General features: G+C 36.6%; 1 protein-coding gene across 8 annotated transcripts in view; it reads right to left on the bottom strand.

The window, feature by feature from the left end:
• UBR3 (ubiquitin protein ligase E3 component n-recognin 3) overlaps positions 1-19,250 on the bottom strand; it is a 105,437-nt gene that overhangs the window by 78,334 nt on the left and 7,853 nt on the right. For 5 of the 8 annotated variants that reach the window (XM_084289233.1, XM_084289232.1, XM_084289231.1 and 2 more), the window contains exons 2-7: positions 14,456-14,595; positions 13,918-14,076; positions 12,137-12,280; positions 11,490-11,539; positions 7,240-7,306; positions 3,171-3,301 (exon numbers count right to left, since the gene is read on the bottom strand). In XM_084289233.1, the coding sequence (XP_084145359.1) occupies positions 3,171-3,301; positions 7,240-7,306; positions 11,490-11,539; positions 12,137-12,280; positions 13,918-14,076; positions 14,456-14,595 (691 nt within the window). Of the gene's footprint in view, positions 1-3,170; positions 3,302-5,741; positions 5,829-7,239; positions 7,307-11,489; positions 11,540-12,136; positions 12,281-13,917; positions 14,077-14,455; positions 14,596-17,311; positions 17,415-19,250 lie in introns of those variants that run through there. The other 3 variants (XM_084289235.1, XM_084289234.1, XM_084289237.1) reach the window with 3 other exon arrangements.

Raw genomic sequence — 19,250 nt, forward strand, 5'->3', positions numbered from 1 at the left:
AAAAAAGGTCCTGCTAAGCCAATTGCTTGATTTATTTAAATAAGCACACATCAAATCTTTTTACACCTTACGTCTATAATGGATTTCTGAAAGTACTGTAGATTCACTATCTACACAGCTTAATGCCATAGTCCTTAATACACTTCAACAAAGAAAAGGCATAAGCTTTATCCATACGTTCATTCGTAACTTCAACAAACACAGCTCCTTCCAATTTTGAAAGAAAAGAAAATAAAGCAATTCCAGAGGTTACAATACTGAAATACTGTAGTAAACTGCAGCCCATATATTAGAATAGCGAGAGTGTGTTAAGTCAGTCCAACTACTTTAACATCCTGTCTTTGAGTGGCTAACACTGTATAGACAAGAGGATGATATGGAATGAAGTAAAAATGCAGATATGGCATAACTCATCTTTCCAAATAGTCATTCAGCTTCCAACCATTCGCAAGTAGTGGCTTCCCAAGACAGATGTGCTTTTTGCATATTTAATTACCTTCACTGATTGACTCTGTATGATCTTGCACAGCCTCTAGATTTGTAGCCTATAGCAAAAACAAAGCTCTTTTCTTTTCATCTCATCTTTCCTCTTAGCTGCTATTCAACAATCCCAGTACTTTCAGGAGCCTAACATCAAACCCCTGGCTCAGTTAGAGAACTTGCATCTCCCATGCTGCCACATGAGAGTTTTGCTGAAGTTTAGTTTCCAAAAGAAAAACCATTCTACAGAATTTGAAGAACGGCACATCCACAAATTGGTGAAGTCCTATTGCTCTGACTTCCTCAGCCTTCAGTATGGGAATGCCTGAAGATGCACAATTTCTATTTCTCCATTTCTTTATTTTCTTTATTCCAGATTATAGCAAGGCTCCACTCTGGCATGATTTACACTCTTCCACCAGTTTGCTGTTTATAGTCAACCACTTCTTTTCTTTCTCCTGGAAGGTCCGTTCTGTTTCTTTTGTTTGTCTTCTTGCAGAAACCTTGACAATACAAAAATACATCTAATTGCTTGGAAGCTCCAGTAAGTTTCTCTTTTACTTTCTTTCTCTTCAATTGTAAATCTTCAAAGCCTCAAATGTCAGAAAGTGCCAGAAGGGATGCCTCAGGCACAAATCCTGTAGGGCAAAGACCATAGAGCTAGTTAACTCAGTGTTTTAGCCTGCCATTTTCAACACCTCTTCCCAATACTCAAACCCTAAAAGGGGTTTGTTTTCTTATTTAAAAAGAAAGCTGTGCAAACAGAGATTGCTGGTGTTTCACTGACTCCTGTGCAGGGTATGGTGGTCAGTCAGCTGCACTACCTTTATGCTAGCAATTAGAGATTTCAGCAATTTCAGAACGTGTACAGATAGCCAGCCCTGTGCCTACCTGTCTGGCTAGCTCACTCAATTTATCAGAAAACCAACCTTGCAAAATAACTCTGATGGTTTAATAAACTAAGTTAGCTCAGGAAAAAAAAAAAAAAAAAAATCAAACAAGTTGCAACAACAGCAGTGCCAGAAAAAAAGTAAGACAAAGTACACGTGCTAAAGATGAAATGGGAGAAAGTAGCAGAAAGCTGAGAAATCACATGAAAGTTCATATCCCTACAGGCATTTCCTGCTCTGACCTTGTTTACTGTTGAAAAACACCTTTCAGACAATCACAGCAATTAAAATAAACATAGATTCTAAGAGATTTGAAATAACTAGGGTTCGTGCTAATATTAAGTTTATATGTAGAAACTGAGTTAACTGCTGTTTAATCAAACACAATATTAACTTGCTAACAAAACAAAAGGAACATTTAAATAATCCTTTTGTCTGAACATGCAGTATGGTGGCTGGAAAACAAATTGCTTCCAGATAAAAGGTTGCAACCACTAGAGGAAACGAATATACCACAGCCTCCATTCCTAGTACACAACGAAGGAAGATTATGAAAAACTCATTGAAGACTGAGGCTTCTTGCCACCAGAAAAGTGATCCTAAGATCATAAGAAGTTGTAGTTATTACTTGGTATATCGTAAAGGTAAACGTATCAATACTTACCAGATTCCTCCACATGCTGCTAGCAGTTGGGTATTTTCACAGACAGGCAGGACTCTAACTAGCAAAGGATCAGGAGAACTGGGGGTCCACAAGGGTCTCCAAATAACAAGAAAAATTCAAGCTTTATGGCAAGGGATATTCAGTCAAAATGTCCTTACATCTTCTCAAGTGTTAGTTGAATCCAAGACCAAGATGGATCTAAGCTAGAATCCCAAAATAATGTCTCGACATGCACAGAGCGTAACTTAAGATCCACGTTTTATCCTTTGCTTTCTTGCAAGTTATCTTCATATCCTTTATGCCGATACAAGGTTTCAATGGACACAAACGCAGCACTGCACCAATACAAAGGAGCATTCTTGAAGAAATCTTCATGCCTGGACTTTGGGATTTCTTGATCTTTGCCTCCCAGCAGGAATTGAGAAGGTCCAAAACTTTAGCATGGCTCAAAGGTATGACGTGATCAGAGCAAAATGTTAAGCCTGACTGCTATGTATACTAGGTCTTGGAACATGTAGAGCAAACAACCAAGCCTGGCTGTGCACCAAGATTTAAAACAGGAAGATGACATCCCGTCTCCGTGACTCCAAGCCAGGAGACACTTGGTATGGACAACTGCAAAGCTCTGCAAGGAAACAGCTGGAAAGCTGCCAGAATATCCTAGGGCATAGCTGAAGCAAGTATACTCACACTGTAAAGGCCTTCATGGAGAAATCAATGCCTACTACAACAGTTGCAACAGGAATGAAGTCACCACAATAATTTACCAGTTGTACCACACTACAGAGTCACTTAGTGCTGAGCCAAGTCTTCCAACTGATAAAAATCCAATTTACTAAGTAAAACAAACAAACAAAATCCTGTACTTGCAAACGTGAACTAATAGCCAGAAAGGAAGAACAGAAGACAAGAATGAAAATTAATACTGCTGCTCCAAAATTATCAGTCTTTTGTCCACATCTCTCTTCAAGCACTATACACTCTAGACTAACAGAATACTCAAAACAAAGTAAAAGATCTGCATTATTTTACTGCTTCGTATTCACATATAAACATATGTGGCTTTGTACAAGGCATAAAACGCTCTAAACATATAAGAAAATGATGTTTCAATTTGAATGAACTAAGACAAGTACCTTATAATCTTGATCTGGCAGCATGTTGAGTAAGAAAGTCACCATCTTCTGTGGAAATTCATATTTTATCGTCCAAAACAGTAATTCTTCTAGGAAACATTTATGCTTCAAAACATCCATGATAGATTGATCTGCATAAAAGGTTGGAGGAGGGGATGTGTAGTAATTATGTCATAATTTTTATCAATAACGATAATGCAGTTGCAAAATCAGACACACAACTAACAAAAATTTAACCTCTTAGTGCACTATTTTTTTTTTCAGAAACACGGGGAAAAAATGAACATAGCCAATACTACATAACGCAAAATCTTTAAGACTAAAAAGGACCTCCTAGAGAAGTCAATGAAGTTTTCAGTACAATTTTACTACAAAAAAACAGTCCAATCTTTGCTGATTGCATTAAACCTTATTGCCTTACTGCAATAGCTCCACCAATTTTAATTAATCACAGCAATCTGTAGTCACTTACTCAAGGGAAGCACTTAATAACTTTCACCACTACCAAGCTAAGTGAAAACAGCAAAACATCAAAAGACCATTTATGGTTAAATGGTTAAGTTTTAATCTCCTAACACTTCTATTTGCAGAACTCTAAACAAGCTAAGTAGAAGCAATAGTTTATTAGCCATTTTTATTTTAAAGACAAGGTAGGTATAACCCTAGAAAATTACCTATCTTAAGTCAATGAGGGATCTCTTTTCCCCGCCCACACAGTTTTTGTTTCATTTGTTAATATAAAAGCCAGCATAATGCCCTGATCAGACAGTATACGAGACAGTCCCATCCTTCCCCTTTCAACTCCCAGCTGCTCATTCTGCTATCTTGTTCATGTTGACAGCACTCATCTGTACATCCCTGGGGAGTACCTACATAGGAATCAGATCATCTTTCCATTTTGTCAACCAAGTTTTCAAGATTAGTTTCCCGATACAGTTCACTGCAATACTGCACAAACATTGACCTCTGCTAGAATAAACTGTTCATAAAGCTATGGCTTGACAAGAGTGTTAATTAACATCATTGAAAAGAAATGCTAAAATACAAAGCTTCATTATCATCATTCTTCATTAGTTATTTATGTTTTAAAACTACAACAGGAATTGTTCACTCCCATAACATACCATTTTCTATAGCCTGGATATTATTTCTTTATAACTAGAAATCAACTAGACCTGAGGACAAAACCCTCCACACAATATCATGTATCCCAATGGGACTTTACAAAGTGCTTCCATCAGCACAGATTCAAAAATGCTCAATCTGGACATCTTCTAGCCTTGAAGACTCACCACTCCACTGAGGTATGACAGCTTCAAGGACTGCACAGGATGACTTTGTGCCTACTAGTTAAACAGCAATCACCTTCATTTTTCACCATTACCATTACCAAATATCAGAGTTCCACTGTCAAGTGACCAATCAGTGCAAAACATCTCAGGAATTGCGAAAGATTGTGAGAAATAGTGAATCATTTAAATTTTACGGATCTTCTCAAGACTCTAGCAAGCCACACGAAGAAGAGAGTACTTTATTTAATATATTCTACAAGCACTGAAATAAAAAATTACCTTCACAGACTCATGAAAGACGTTATAAGTTTTACAAAATATTTTGTAAAGTGTTACACATCACCTACTGCAGCAAACATGTGATGATCGTTTACATTTTCTTCCTCGTCTCTTGTTAAGAAATTACGTGTGTGAATGTACTGCCCATGAAAGATTGGTAGCCATGCAGACTGAAGTCCTCTGTCCACAGAACAGACAGCACAGGTTTAGGTACATTCCAAGTGCCCCTGAGTGAGAACACTGGGCATGAAGACAAGTGAGGCAACACTTTATCTGTCACTGATGTGAAGCTTTCTCTGACATGTACCACAGTTGTACAGTGCATATTAGTTGTTTTTATACAGCAGCTTCAGTCAGGGACAGAAGAATATATATCCAATTACACCTGCTACAGAATTTAAGTAGGCAGAATGCTGTTACCCAACTTGGAAAATTTGTCAAGAACACTGGGACTAAAGCTCCCACTCTTGTGAAAAAAAAAAAAGAAAAAAAAGATAGTTTTATCACAATCTTAAATTTTCTTCAACAAATTAAAGAAGTAGTGCCTGTGGGTTTAAAATTGTCCTAAACTTCACATATTTCAGATGGATGCAGGTTTTAAAACAGAGTAACAATAGAAATGTCTCTCAATACTCAGTCACACACCTGTATCAATGACACCTCAGGATAAAAACCACATTTTCTTTAAAGAAACCTTTTATTCCTTCCCAGTGCCACAAAAGACTCCGCATCCTGTTTTAAACACCCTCATGGAATATAAGTCTTAGTGTACCAAGACATCCCTGGTATATACATAACCCCCCAATGAAGACAGTACCGCTAAAGACCTAGGATGGGAAAGGGAGTGTGCTTATATGGAAAAGGTAAATCTGTTTTTATTCAATACTCAGTTTTCTAAAATTTTCTTTTCATACTCTTATTTTATACCATATTGGACATAAAATATGAATACTGAAAACTTCAGAAAACTATTCAATATTTAATAAAAACAGATACTCACCCTTCCCCCACTGGCAGACTCCCTCCTCTGGGGCTGATATTAGGAGCTACCAACACCATGAGCACAGTCCATGTTGGGATAACTCAGAGGGGGGAAGACTACAATCCTGGGGGGAAATCAAATGTTGCATTAAAGAACCACTTTTCCTGAAATGCCATTGCTCATACTGTTTTTCAGATGGAGGACACTTATAAACATGGGCTTCCTCCCTGCCCATTTTCCATAATCAATCATTACGCATCAGAAAAAGGACCATCTTTTTCTTGCATTATCTGACTCACTTATCTTTTAGGAAACTTAACAGTCTAAGTAAGAGAGCTTTCCTGGGATGTCAGTAAAGTTCCTGCAGTTCTCCAAATCTACCACATTTTCCATAACATTATTAATCTGTCACATTTCTGATTCATTCTGAGTCTCTCTTATCCCTGCTTATATAAACATGTATTGCTGCAGTATGCAGGAACCAAGGTACCTCTGCCTGCAGAGCCTTCATGATCTTTCACGTATCATTCCTTCACCTCTCAGTAACACACCTGCCCAAATATTTAGTTCTCTGCTTTTCCAACTTTACAATCTCTTCTTAATTCAAGCTGAAAACACTAGAAATAATCAGTCTTCCTTTCCTATAGCCCTCACAACACTTTCATATCTGTTTATTGACTTCAGGAATTTCTGCATTTCAAATTCAAGTTCCAAATCTTCACTTCAATACCTTTACAGGAATTTTTTCAACTTTCACCATCGTTTTTCACCCAAATGTTCTTTTCTCAAATCTTGCAGTTTCTTTCTGCTTCTGATGACAGTCTACTCACACTCTCATAAAAAAAAAAAAAAAAAGTATTGAAACACTTCACTTTTTAGCACAAAAACACAAAGGAAAAACACGAGATAAGGCTACCTCGTCTCTAGCCTACATTCATTCTTGAATTAGAACTTCCACTGACCTCAATGAGAGTGCTGTTCATCTTGGACTAGAAATTGTACAGAGGATTAGTTTCAATCTAGGAAAATAATGAAACGGTTTCAAAGGAGACTTCATCCGCATATCTTTTCTTAAGCATGATCAGAAAAACATTACAGAAAACCAGCCAGAACCAGAGAGAACCATTCTTGCCTGGCTGAGAACATAATCACATTGTACAGTGGCATAATGAAAAAAATTTTCAAGAACAAATACACCAAAAACCTGTTTGCCAAGATGTATTCCAGTCCTGCCTGCCACACAGTGAAAATAGAACGAATTGTTAGATGCCAGCTTACAACATGGAAGTGACAAAACAGTTGGTCAAACAAAGTCCCAGAAAGTGATACTCACTCCCAAGAGAAATTGAAGTTGCAAAGTCGCACTGTTTCACTCACTATTCTTTTTTAGACTATTATGTTTAATGCCTGCCACATGCAGCTCCAGTGCTTGGGAAGTGAATGAATATCCCTAGATAATTCTTTAAGATAGACACAAAGCAAATATGATACACTGAAATCAGTACTTCATAAATACCTTTGGTGGTGCTGCTTAGTTTCACCCTCTTGCGCTTGCCCACACCTTGGCTACCATCCTGGTCCTCCTGGGGTAGAGGAAGAGTTTAAAAAGTTGATAATCGTATATATAGAATTTTATTGCCAAGAGACTACATGCTCTCAAAATCCTGGTTCAACTATCAAGCTAAAACAGAGATGCCCTGAATATATTCTTACCACAAAATACTTCTGCTGTTTACAGGAACCAAGGACTCAGTGCAACTCATTAGGGAAAACAGTTCTTTAAACTGCTCTTTTTCCCCCCTACAGGCAACATTATCATCTGCAAGTTCAGACAACTTCATCTATTTCAATAATTTTGTCAGTTGGTTGCTTTGATTTCTGGAACTGGTTGCTACAAAAATGTTTAATTTAGCACTACAAATTTTCTAAATGTTGCACATCCGAGGTTTCACTTTACTCAATAAGGATTCTTTTTGTTTGTTTCCTAAAAAACTTATCAGCTAACACTTCAACTTGAACACTTCGAAGTTGGCAACACAAACAGATGGATATTTTCTAATCAATACAAAGTTTTGTTCCGAGAATAAAGTCTTTTTGACACTTTTAAGAGACCAATTCTAATTGCTTGTTTCCTACAGAATAAAGCAAACACTTTACGCAGGCACTTGTCATCTGAAGCTCTCAATGCACTCTGCAAACAAAACAGCAAAGGATCCAAAATGCAATGCAAGTTAAAAACATCACCACCACTTCACAAAATCTAACACTTAAAAAATAATGTGACATTAGAGGACTACATTAAACATTGTGTTTCTCTTTTCTAATAGCAGTCCCAATGAAACTCTGACATAAACAATTTCTACAGGTACTAATAAAACGAGAGAAAATTAATGCCAGTATCTATGGCTAAAAGTAATCAATCAATATCGACCTTCTCTAATCAAAGGTCCTACTTCAGTTCTGAATTTCAAGAGGGATGGTAAAGAACACGGAACATAAGAAGAAACTATTCTTCACTGGGGAGAAAAATTATTCATATTTTATATATAAGGATTGACCAGAAGCATCATGTTAAGGAAAGATCTGAATTTCTCCTCATCTCTTCAGTACCTCCATCTAAAAAAATCTGTAGCCAACTTTTAAGATGGACACACATTTGAACTCTTAGATCTCCTGTGGTCTTTGTGAACATGTGCTACTTCTGCACTCAGCAGGCAGTCAGTTGTCAGCATGTTGTCACAGATCACCCCCCCCACCAGAGAGGCCAAAGGTGTCAAACAAAAATCAAACCTGATAGAGATTATGATACTACTACTGGAAGAGTCTGCAATTTATGTCTCCTGTCCTGAAGACAAGGAATCAAAATTCAAATTCAAATCAAAAAACACCTTGTTTTTACCCACATATTACACAAAAATAGTACCAGAAATATATGCAGATTTGCTTTACATAAGAGAATATTTAACAATATGCCTAAGGTGTGCCACCTCTGTCCAAATGTCAAATAATAAATTTTATGTAATATCAGATACTATTTTATAAAATGGTCTAATTTTTGTACTATTACGTTAAACAAAAATTGCAATCAACAACTTTATATAGCTAAGTAATATGTCATTTTAGCGTTCATTAAACTACAATGATGCCAAAATGAGATATCCAATACAGTTATCCATCAGTGTAGTCAAAGTGTTCATGGACTGGGTTTTATTACTTGGAACACGTTATTCTCTTAAATAGGAAAGGTTTAGAAATGGTCTTTTTTTTTCCTCCTTTTGTACAAAGGAAGATACAAAGCGGGGAAAATTAATGAAGGAAACTAATGGTAAGTTGTCTCCAAAATATCACAGGTTGGAACACAAAGCATTTTAAAAATAAAGCACAAAATATACCTATACCATTTTAGGGGAAAAAATAAAACCAAAAAAACCACCACATCTCAGCATAAATTCATCCATCCAATTCAGTTTTAACTTAAAGCCATCTACTGTTGTATAAATTAAGCTAGACGCTGAACTGTGCAAAACTTTTCAAGTTATTTAATTCCCTAAGGAAGCACTACTTCAATTCATATCCTTAATAATCTAGCTCTTCATTGGTGAAACAATGCTACTTTTAGAACTCACCTCAAAGGGAAGTACACTAGACTTTCTAGATTCATCTTAAATATCAGAGAAAGAAAAATCAGAAGTACTCTTGCTACGTTTCTAAATTCAAGCACAGCTTTACTCTCCTATAAGAGCTTATATTAGAGCATAAAAGAAGCTCTAAGTAGCCTTTGTAACATACAGGAGTAACAGAGGGAAGAAAGAAGTTCTATTGTTTTATGACTTCTCTTTCTTATTTCTCTAATAAGCAACTCTCCAGTAAGCTTTTCTCTAGTACTCTCATTTATCTAATATGCATTTCACCTTCCACCTGCATAGTTTTGTTTAGGCTTTTTGAGTTTCTTTTCAGTAATTCACATTTGCTAAGCAGACCACAATTATAAAAGATTTTAAAAGGCATAAAAAGCCATCTTTCTTTCAGCGATGCTACTGAGATTTACCTACGTAGGCTATTCCAGTACCATATTTATAGAATATTTCCTCTTTGTTGTTTTGTTTCCTACAAAAAGCTTCAATATTATTTTAATTGCTTTCTATATTATGTCAATGGAATTTTATTGAAAATAGGAAAGGAAAAATCCAGAAGTGCAAATACACATTAAAGATCATTTAAATTTTTAGTACTTTTTGTTTTTACCTTCAACTTTACTTCCTCATTCTTTTTTTCCTTTTTAATTTCTAAATGCAAGTTTCAAAACAGGAACTTGTGCTTTTTTTTTTTTTTTTTTTTTTTTATAAAAGCATCTTAATAACATAATTAAGATTTTAATGTTGATCCCAGGTATGTGAGCACGTATGGAATTTACATTCAGGTAAATCACATCTGCAATAATATGGTAAAATATTTACATACAATAAATGGTTATTCACATCCTGGAGATCAGAAAAAAGACTCTCCAGAAAGCAGGCATCTGTAACTGGCAAGCTGTAGTGTAGTTGCCGTAAATCCTTCCTCATTTATAAATAAATTATATTTGCCTTAAAACTTACCCTGATAAAAAATTCTTTCCCCCTAACATACATCTCTGTATCTGCCTCTATCTTGGACATCTTTCCCAAAAGTAGAGCGTTGCTGACATCTGATCTCTCTTTAGACTCTTACAACTTCAGATTACTCTGCTGTTCCCATTACTTCCAGAGGTAAAACACCAGGAAGGATACTAAGTCATTTAAAGTTTAATCAAAAACACTACTTGAGCATATTAACATTAACTTGAACTGCCTTTTTAATTCCTGGGCCTTAAAAGTGATGTTGCTAGCAGTCTTTTGCAAGTTTTTGTTTGTTTGTTTTTGTCAAGCGATGGTGAAAAAACAACAAGGGATACTTTGAAAATGCCAAATTATAAATAGCACTGCTGAAAGCATACCAGATGCTGTTGTGCCTGTGACAGAGGCAAATACGTCATACAACTGTTTCAGGTACACACAAACAATGGTTTTTACTTCAATTACTGTTCAGAGAGTTCAAAATAAGCAGAACTTCTATGAAAAGTTATACTTAACATTATTTAAAATCAGTTATACTACCCTACCATATGTCTAAGAATCAGTCTGAAGGCTTACTAGTTGAAATTAAGATTTAAATACTGGGGGGGGGGGGGGGGGGGGGGGGGAAGGGGAATGAAGAAACTGAAAAAGTAACCCCATGAAAATTTAACTTCCCACATTAAGTTCCACATGTTTATTGTATCTCAGTATAGGAGATTCCCTCCTTTTTACTCCCACACAACATGTTTGGTAAATAAGGTCAGGTCTACACATGGGAATTTCTCCGCAGATAAATTCTCACTACTGCTATCACCAGTTCACCTGGATTCTCAGGTACCAAAAGCTACTAACATCATTCTGAACATCACATGCTTTAAGTTTGCTTTAATCAAGCCCAATTTACTTGATAGCGACTTTTGAACTACTTAGACAAGTTTCTTCTATATTACTTATATAAATTGAACTGAAACAATATAAGCAGAAATAAGGATTTTTTCCAAGATGTCCTTAGGGCATAAGATCTGTTCCTTTACATCTCCATTATTTCCAATTATTAGAATGGAGAGAATGTAGTAGACAGAAGAGTAAAGGTTTGCAGAATTTGGCTGCAAGCAATTTCTCCTTTTAATATTCTGTTACAGTTTGTTATATTCTTTAATAACAGTCTCACCTCATCTGAAGAATCCCCTTGTCCTGATGTTGCTGTAGCACCTGCTAAACCTTTTGAAATAAGAAAATTTAGAGATTCCTTTCATAAGTCTTATACTGAAAGAAGAATATTTTATGATATTTAATTAACCAGTATGAAATGGAAAAACATTAACTTTCTAAAAAGATACACAGCACTGGACTGAGAAACTGGGGTCAGATTTCCAATAAATACTCAGAATACAAAATCTGGGTGGGATTTGCAAATATGTTCAATGGCAAAACTTCAGTGTACTGAGTTAGAGACATGTTCTTTCAGAAATTGCAAAAAACCTCCAACTGCCTTCACTGATCAAAAAATTCCACAGCACCTTTGTAGGAACAGGTCATTTAACTTAGTTGCAATGACAAAATTCCACTACGAGCAATTTCATCTTGCCTACTCAAATTCCACAATAGGAAAATGATGCTTGGTATTTCAGCAGCAAGAAGTGAACATGTTTAGTTTTGTTGACAGAACAGAATCCTGTAATTTGCTGGTGCACTAAGTAACAGTTAATTCCACAAGTTTCATTATGATTTGCCTTTAAAACCAGGTAAAATATACATATATTTTTAATATACGTAACAATAATCAAGTCTTATCTTAAAATACGTTTTTACACAAACCTTGAACAGCTAATGTGCTAGTACCAGCTCCTTGTTCCTGCATGCCACATGTAAGTTTATCCTCAGGAAATGCCAGTCCGGAGCCTTTCAAAGCAATGAGGTACTTTTCATGACTTTTCTTTGCACATGCATTCTCTCCAACACCTTGAATACATATGTAAAACAGCGTTACAGTACAACAGCTACCTGGTTCATATATATTATACTTTATGTTCTGTCTTGGTCTGTGTTTTAATAAGCTGTACAATTTTGAGAAGTAGACTCTAAGAAGTTTTTCAACTCATAAAACAAAATCCAAGAGACCAAAGACTCTCAGTTTTTCACCCTCCAATTTGGTGTTTTCGTCTAAATGATATACTTAATTTCCATTTTAACAGCATTGCCACCATTAACACCACAGGAGAAAAAAACAAACAAACAAACAAAACCCCCACACATTTATTTTGATATTTCAAACAAGACTGGGGGGGATGAAGGACCTAAGATTTCCAGAGGACCGGAACAATAATGACAATACTCCATATATAAATTCTGACAGTTGGAACTTTTCTTTCCAAGTTCCAGTTTTGGCAGCTTCAATTAACAAAAATTATTCCAAAAAGATATTACGACTCGGAACAGTCTGATGAAGGCAAGTCACACCGTATGTTTTGGATATAAAATTTACATAAAGAAATTGATTGAAGAAAAAGTGTTCTATAAGGGAAAGATAAAAACCTGATAGTTTGCTCCTCTAAACTTTAAGGAAAATAAATTATGAAAAAGTTGCCAGCACCCTTTCAGATATACACCTTTCACACCCCAAGCTAGAAGTGCAGGTTCTACTTTACTACCATCTTCTTTACTATCCAGACACATACTCTCTATTCCAGAGGTCCAAATAATAAAGCCTTACTTCCTATTCCACATCTCTGTCTCAGGAAATCCATCACATAAAGAGAAGAAACGTCACTAAATTTCTCCCATTCAAATACCATCAGACAGGAGCAAAAGAAGAGGATAAAAAAAGACGATAAAAAAAGATGGCAGGATAAAGACAACTGCCCCTGCAGTAGCATTTCTCCTTTCAAAGATTTAAAGATTGCTTGTTCAACTAGCTGCTGCCAAGCTACAATAATTACTATTTGTTCCTTACCTATGCAAAGGACTCAAAAATGATACCTTCTAATTACAAGAAAACAAGACAGAGTTAATTTATACTGTTTGGGGTGGGGCAAAAGGGAGAGTGTTAAGACTGACTACCCAACATTTTTAGATTCACTGTCACTTAGAACAGGATAGAACAAATAATTGCTTGTACAGGATTGATTATTTTTAAGAAAAAAAGCTTTTCACAGAAGTGCAGTACATATGATGACCTTCTGCTGTTCAAGTCTCCTCCAGTAACCTCAGTGAGATCAGATCCCAAAATATATTACACATGTCCCACTTCCAATAGACACAATGCATCTTATTTGGCAGCAGTAAGCTACCATGTTCACTTCACTTTAAAGTGAGTGGATTTATTGCAAAGACCCATTTGAAATGATGCCTCTTTATACTGTTATCTGGGACACAGAAGGTAAGTGATCTGCTGCTGTATAGGTCTTAATAAGAAATGCTTCCAGTTGTTGCCGAAACCCACTCCTGTTCTATCACCAATAAAATATATCCTTAAAAACATGCATTTTTCTGGAGTTTGAGAAACTAGATAAAAACATGCAGAGCTGAAGTGATAAAACTTGCACCCTTAAAGTCTTCATAATTTAGAAATTTAATTACTAGAAATAACACAAACATACCGGAGCTAAGATCTTTGTAGAACTGTTGGCTAGTCAAAACCTGTGTAAGAACTGATCGCATTGCTCCTCCCATTTTGGTCAAATCTTCTAGAAAGGAAACATGAGGCTCCAAAACCAGGAGGATTTTATGAAGGTCTTTCTCTGATGGTAGATCAAGAGCTGAAAGCCACATAACAAGAACTTTTGGTATAAACATAATGTAAACTAGCCAAGACCTACACAAGGCAAAACAGCTATGACTAACACAAAAGGAATTAGCTTATGTATATAATGCTCTAAAATTCACATGTGTAATCTTGACTTCATTTTCAGGAAGAGCTCAACACAATGCTGGGTAACTAATGTATTTAAGAAGCTCTTCAGCAGAGAACAAAATCAGATGGTCTCACCAGGCAGCAACATGGTTAGGAAAAGATGCACACAATTCAGTGATATAAACTACAGATAGCATGCATGTATTTGTGTATTGTGTCTCGTATCTCAAAGCAAGAGCGCAGCATGGTAAAATATGCTAGAGACATGCAAATTTAAAACATACCAGGCTCATTATATCCCTCTCGTAAGTGCTGAATAAGGCTAAAGATGAACTGTGGAAGAACCAATTCTGACATCATCAACAAGTCTTTTGGGACACATGGAACATTTGAATTTGACTTAATCCGGTGTCTTTTACAAAACCTACAACAAATGAGAAAAATGTTAGCCAAGCACAGTTCAGCAGACTTACCATACATTAAGAAAGACACTACTTTTTTCCATTTTTCAGAACATATACTTTTACATTAAAGATAGTGTAGAAACAGTATGCTGAAATTCCAAGCACAATGTTCAAATCCACCTTGTTTCCAAATACAAAGAATTATAGAGTTGCCAAATTTATTTCCCTTCCCAAAGTTAACATATCTAGTTTTATCTCAGACACATTAGAAACATCTTCCATTTAACAATTACAAGAGCAAGGATTTTCTTCGTCTAGACATACCTCCCAATTTCTAGGTTATCTAACTGAAAAAAATATTTATCTAAAACAGCTTCTCTTCTTTATCTGAAACAGTCAGACACTGGCCTGATTCTTCAGGACCTCATTCAGAAGATGTCTTTTTAATGCCTTTTGACATGAATAAAAACTTTTGAAAGCACTGGAATTCACAGGATTAGTATTTACTTCAAATGTATACCAACTGAGATTTACTTATCAAAGTCTGATAGAAACACCCTACAAAAACTGCACTAATTGCTTCATTTAAAAATAAAACATTTCTTCTCTGAAGAATTCCTGTTTGGTGGTAGCTGAGGCTTGGCTAATACACGAGGACATGAGGTTGAGCCAAGTCCCATTAGAGCAGACAGAATGATTTCCCACTGACTTAACATAAGCCTGACTCAAGAGCCACTGAATACTTCTCTGCTCCCAATCTATTTTTAGAAAGGGCATTTACCAACAAGAAAGGCGTATTTACCTATGTCAAAGAAGCAGCTAAAAAGGAATAAAGACATCTAAACACACATCATTTAAGAGTACGTTTTACTGAAAAGATTCACTAGACTTCACTAGTAGTTTTTCAACACGAAGATAAAGAAATTGATTCAGTATCACTGAGATACAGCTTTGTGTGAATATGAAAAATTATTTTCTAGGTTTATTCATGCTTTCACTATATTTGCTATGCTATAAATTCCCTAAGAAGCCTGGTACTCTCTAAAGAGAGCTTTTCCTTGAGGACCATCCAAGTACCACCCTCAAGACAGGAAAGAAATAAAAGAAAAACAAAAAGTTTAGGATTAAAAAAAAAGATACAAGAACCCAGTGATGAAGACAGTACCTTCATCTCTCTGTTTTTACTGAAGTGCAGCTAGCATCTTCACAAGATTTAACACTAAGAGCTTCTCCTGTGCTCTTACCCATTACAGATGAGACTTTTCATTACAAAAAGGTAAACAAAGATAGTAGTAGCCAGATGATTTGCTGTTGGTATATACAGCCTACCCATCCCCGGGGAAAAAAGTCCCTGGGAGAAAGACCTCAGTGATGACTAACAAGTTCTGAGTTAACGTACAAAAGGAAGGCTTTCAGTTTTGTCATTCACAAAAGTGAATGGCACTCACAGCCATTCACTTTCGCTTCTGTCACCCACATACAGAAATCTGAACTGCCATAAGTCACAGGTCTCACGTTATCTGGGCCGCAATACAGTAGTCTTAAAGGCATTTGGTTTCCTTTTCACCACTACCCTTGTAAGAACAGATCAAAAGTAATAATAATACGGGCTTAAAGACACACAAGGAAAGAAGTACTGTGCAGTGTATTTTAAAATCTTTTACTGGTCCTCTCCATATATTTCACATTCAGCCAAAAGACATGTTTTTACTGGTTCTCATCACAAGCTAGGGAATTACCCAAAGCATCAATCCAGAAAACCAACACTCAGTTATTACTATTTACAAAACAAGGGTGAAGAAATCAGACTGAACCCTTGTCTACAATGTTTGCTTATGAGACTGTTTTATCCTGAACTCCTAAAAACCAACCCAGCCAACCAGCCACACACTGAACACAACAATACTGCCACTGGATGGTACTTCTCAACCCTGAAATAGTGGTCCTCTATTCCACTCCAAACTCCACTGCCTTTACAGGGTGCCGTACCATTCTTCTACAAATATTGACCAAAATACCAGACAAGGGCTTCCAAGATCTTCAGAGTATTAAAACAGATGAAATTATTTTTTTTCCACCAAAGCCATGGCTAACTTCAGTAAAAGGAGAGAATAACACAGTAACTTGCAATTAAATAGAAATCAAAGTTTAACAAGCCATCTTGTCCACATGACCACAAATATTATTCTTGAAGTTCCTTATGCTGCATTGATATCCCATTTGTACAGCGTGGAGGAACACTTAACATTCACCTAATAGTAAAAAACACCATGCATTTTTAATATAAGCAACATATCAACTATTGAGCAACCTTCACTTTAGACCTTCCAGGTTCATTTCATTCTCTCATTCTATTTCTGCCTTTAATAGTTCTACTGTGAATTTCTGAAACGTGTTTTAGAGGTGGCTGCAGGTAAAATCACCCCTTTAAGCTGCAGTTTCACAAATGCTTAAGTTGAACTGGGTCAGCCCTGCCACAGTTCTGTCTCTTGCCCTCCTACTTCTGCCAGCACTGCCACTCGACAGATTATGCCTTAGGCAAGCTCAGGAAGCTAAGCTAGCAGGCAGTTCCTTACTCTTCAAAATACACATATATATACACACGTGTGTGCACACACATCGACAGTGGCATTTCACCGGGCCAGCTTAAATCCACTAACACTCACAGACCTGCCTCCTTCACACTGAAAATCACACTGAAATCGCCAAGTCGTCATCATCCCTTCCCCTGCTCACCTGAAGGGGAGCAGAACACACAGAAGAAAAACCCGACAATGCAGGAGAACCAGCTCAAATTTGAATGTGTATAATGTCTTGCAACCAGCAGATCAGGTAGATACAGGGCTCACTGTGAAGCCAACTCCTCCACTTCAAAGAAGGGTTTTTAAACTTCCCCAGTTATTAGAGCAGCTGATGAGTGCCTTCAGAAGCAGCCAGACCACACCTTCACAGCTTTTGAACGTTTGCACAGCCGTCCTTACACTACATCCCACAGCATCTCAAGTTTCAGTTGCATTCCAGAAATTTGACATAAGTTCATGCATATACAGAGGGACTATTTTTACCCTCACTTTTCTCTCACTGTTTTGTTCCCTGCCTCCCCGTGTTTAAAAGTCATATGTTTTAAATTGAATCATAAGGCTGTCCACGGTCACACAAGTCTTATAATACTGTAGCACAATAAGTACCTGACTCTAAGAGAAACTTCCAGGGATTCTTGTCTAGGTAGCAATTACTCCTCTGAACAACAGGACCCAAATAAAAACTACAGGAACTTAACTCCTGAGCAATTCAATTCCTAAGCACCAGAAGTAAGCCTGTACCTGATTCTTCAATTCAGCAACAATAAATCATATTTAAACTGAGTTTTTATTTAGGACATTATTCACATTTTAATTTCATGCCATAGATTGCAGTGACTCAATGTCATGTAATGTTTTAAAGTTTTCAAACAAAATGAATAGATTTTGTAAATAAGAACCCAAACACTTCAGAAAGAATAAGCATTTTGTCCCAACAGTTAAACTAACAAGCAAATGCTATGCTTACATACACTACACTTATGTTTTTACAAGAAAGAAAAAAAAAAGCAAGATGTTAAATATTTTCCAAGGGCTACAATTGTCTCTTAGTTCTTATGAACTGATTTTTCATTCTTTATATACTGGTAGAGTGTTTATATTTTTTTCTTCTTTTGCTATTCACATACTACAGCAAATTTTAATTCAGAGCAAAAACAGGATTAGAAATGTGTCTTAATGAAAAAGGACTTTGATGTATTGTAGCCTCACTTTCTGTAAACCCACTTTTCCATGCCAATTTACATGAAGTTAACTGTAGAAAAGCAGAGAAATAAACTACTCTACTTGTTAATTTAGGCTGTTGAGTTGGTGGGTTTTTTATTCCTCCCCCTAGTAATTCAATTTCAATAGTTAAATTAGTTCTTTTCACCTGCAAAGTAAGGTGAAAGATGAATCTGTGTGGCACTGACTTCAAGGCCTGAGGAGTGACAACTCGCCTGCTGCTGCTTGGAAAGAAAGCCGCAACCAACAGAAGAGTTCAAAGACAAAACCAAGCGTTTGCCTTTCTGCTACAAGGGACGCACCGACAAGAAGCAAACCCCAGCAGGAAGATGTCAGTGTAACCCTCCTAACCAGGAAAGCTCCAAAGTAGAGACACTGCTATCAGCAGGGGAGGCCTGTGAAATGTAGAGGAGAGAAAACCCATAAACACCATTAAAGGGCTTCCTCCCAGCCTGTAAGCCTTCACAACAAGCTGTTTAGCTACGCTACTGAGCTAGAAACCATAGATCAGATACTTGGAAGATATTCTGATCCTTGCAGAATAGGAAGAAGAGAGGCAGTGAGTCACCAGCAGTGCCCTCAGAGCTCAGTGCTCTGCTGAGCTCCCTTCAGCACAGCAAGCTCCCCAGCTACGACAAACAGCAGACAAAGAGGCTCTGCAGAAGAGCATGTCTATTATCCCCTCCTAGTTCTCAGATGTAAACATCTCATGTAGTAGGTCAAACTATGCTGATTTTCATTAACAGACAAGTACCCACTATCAAACAGTACATTTGGCTATTTCTATCATAAGACCCTAGAATCAGTATAAATGAGAAGGAATGAATTTTTGTTAAATCCACTGTTGAAAGTTGTTAAATTTGAGCATTTTT

This window comes from Netta rufina, assembly GCF_964035555.1.
Source record: "Netta rufina genome assembly, chromosome: 6".
NCBI lineage: Eukaryota > Metazoa > Chordata > Aves > Anseriformes > Anatidae > Netta > Netta rufina.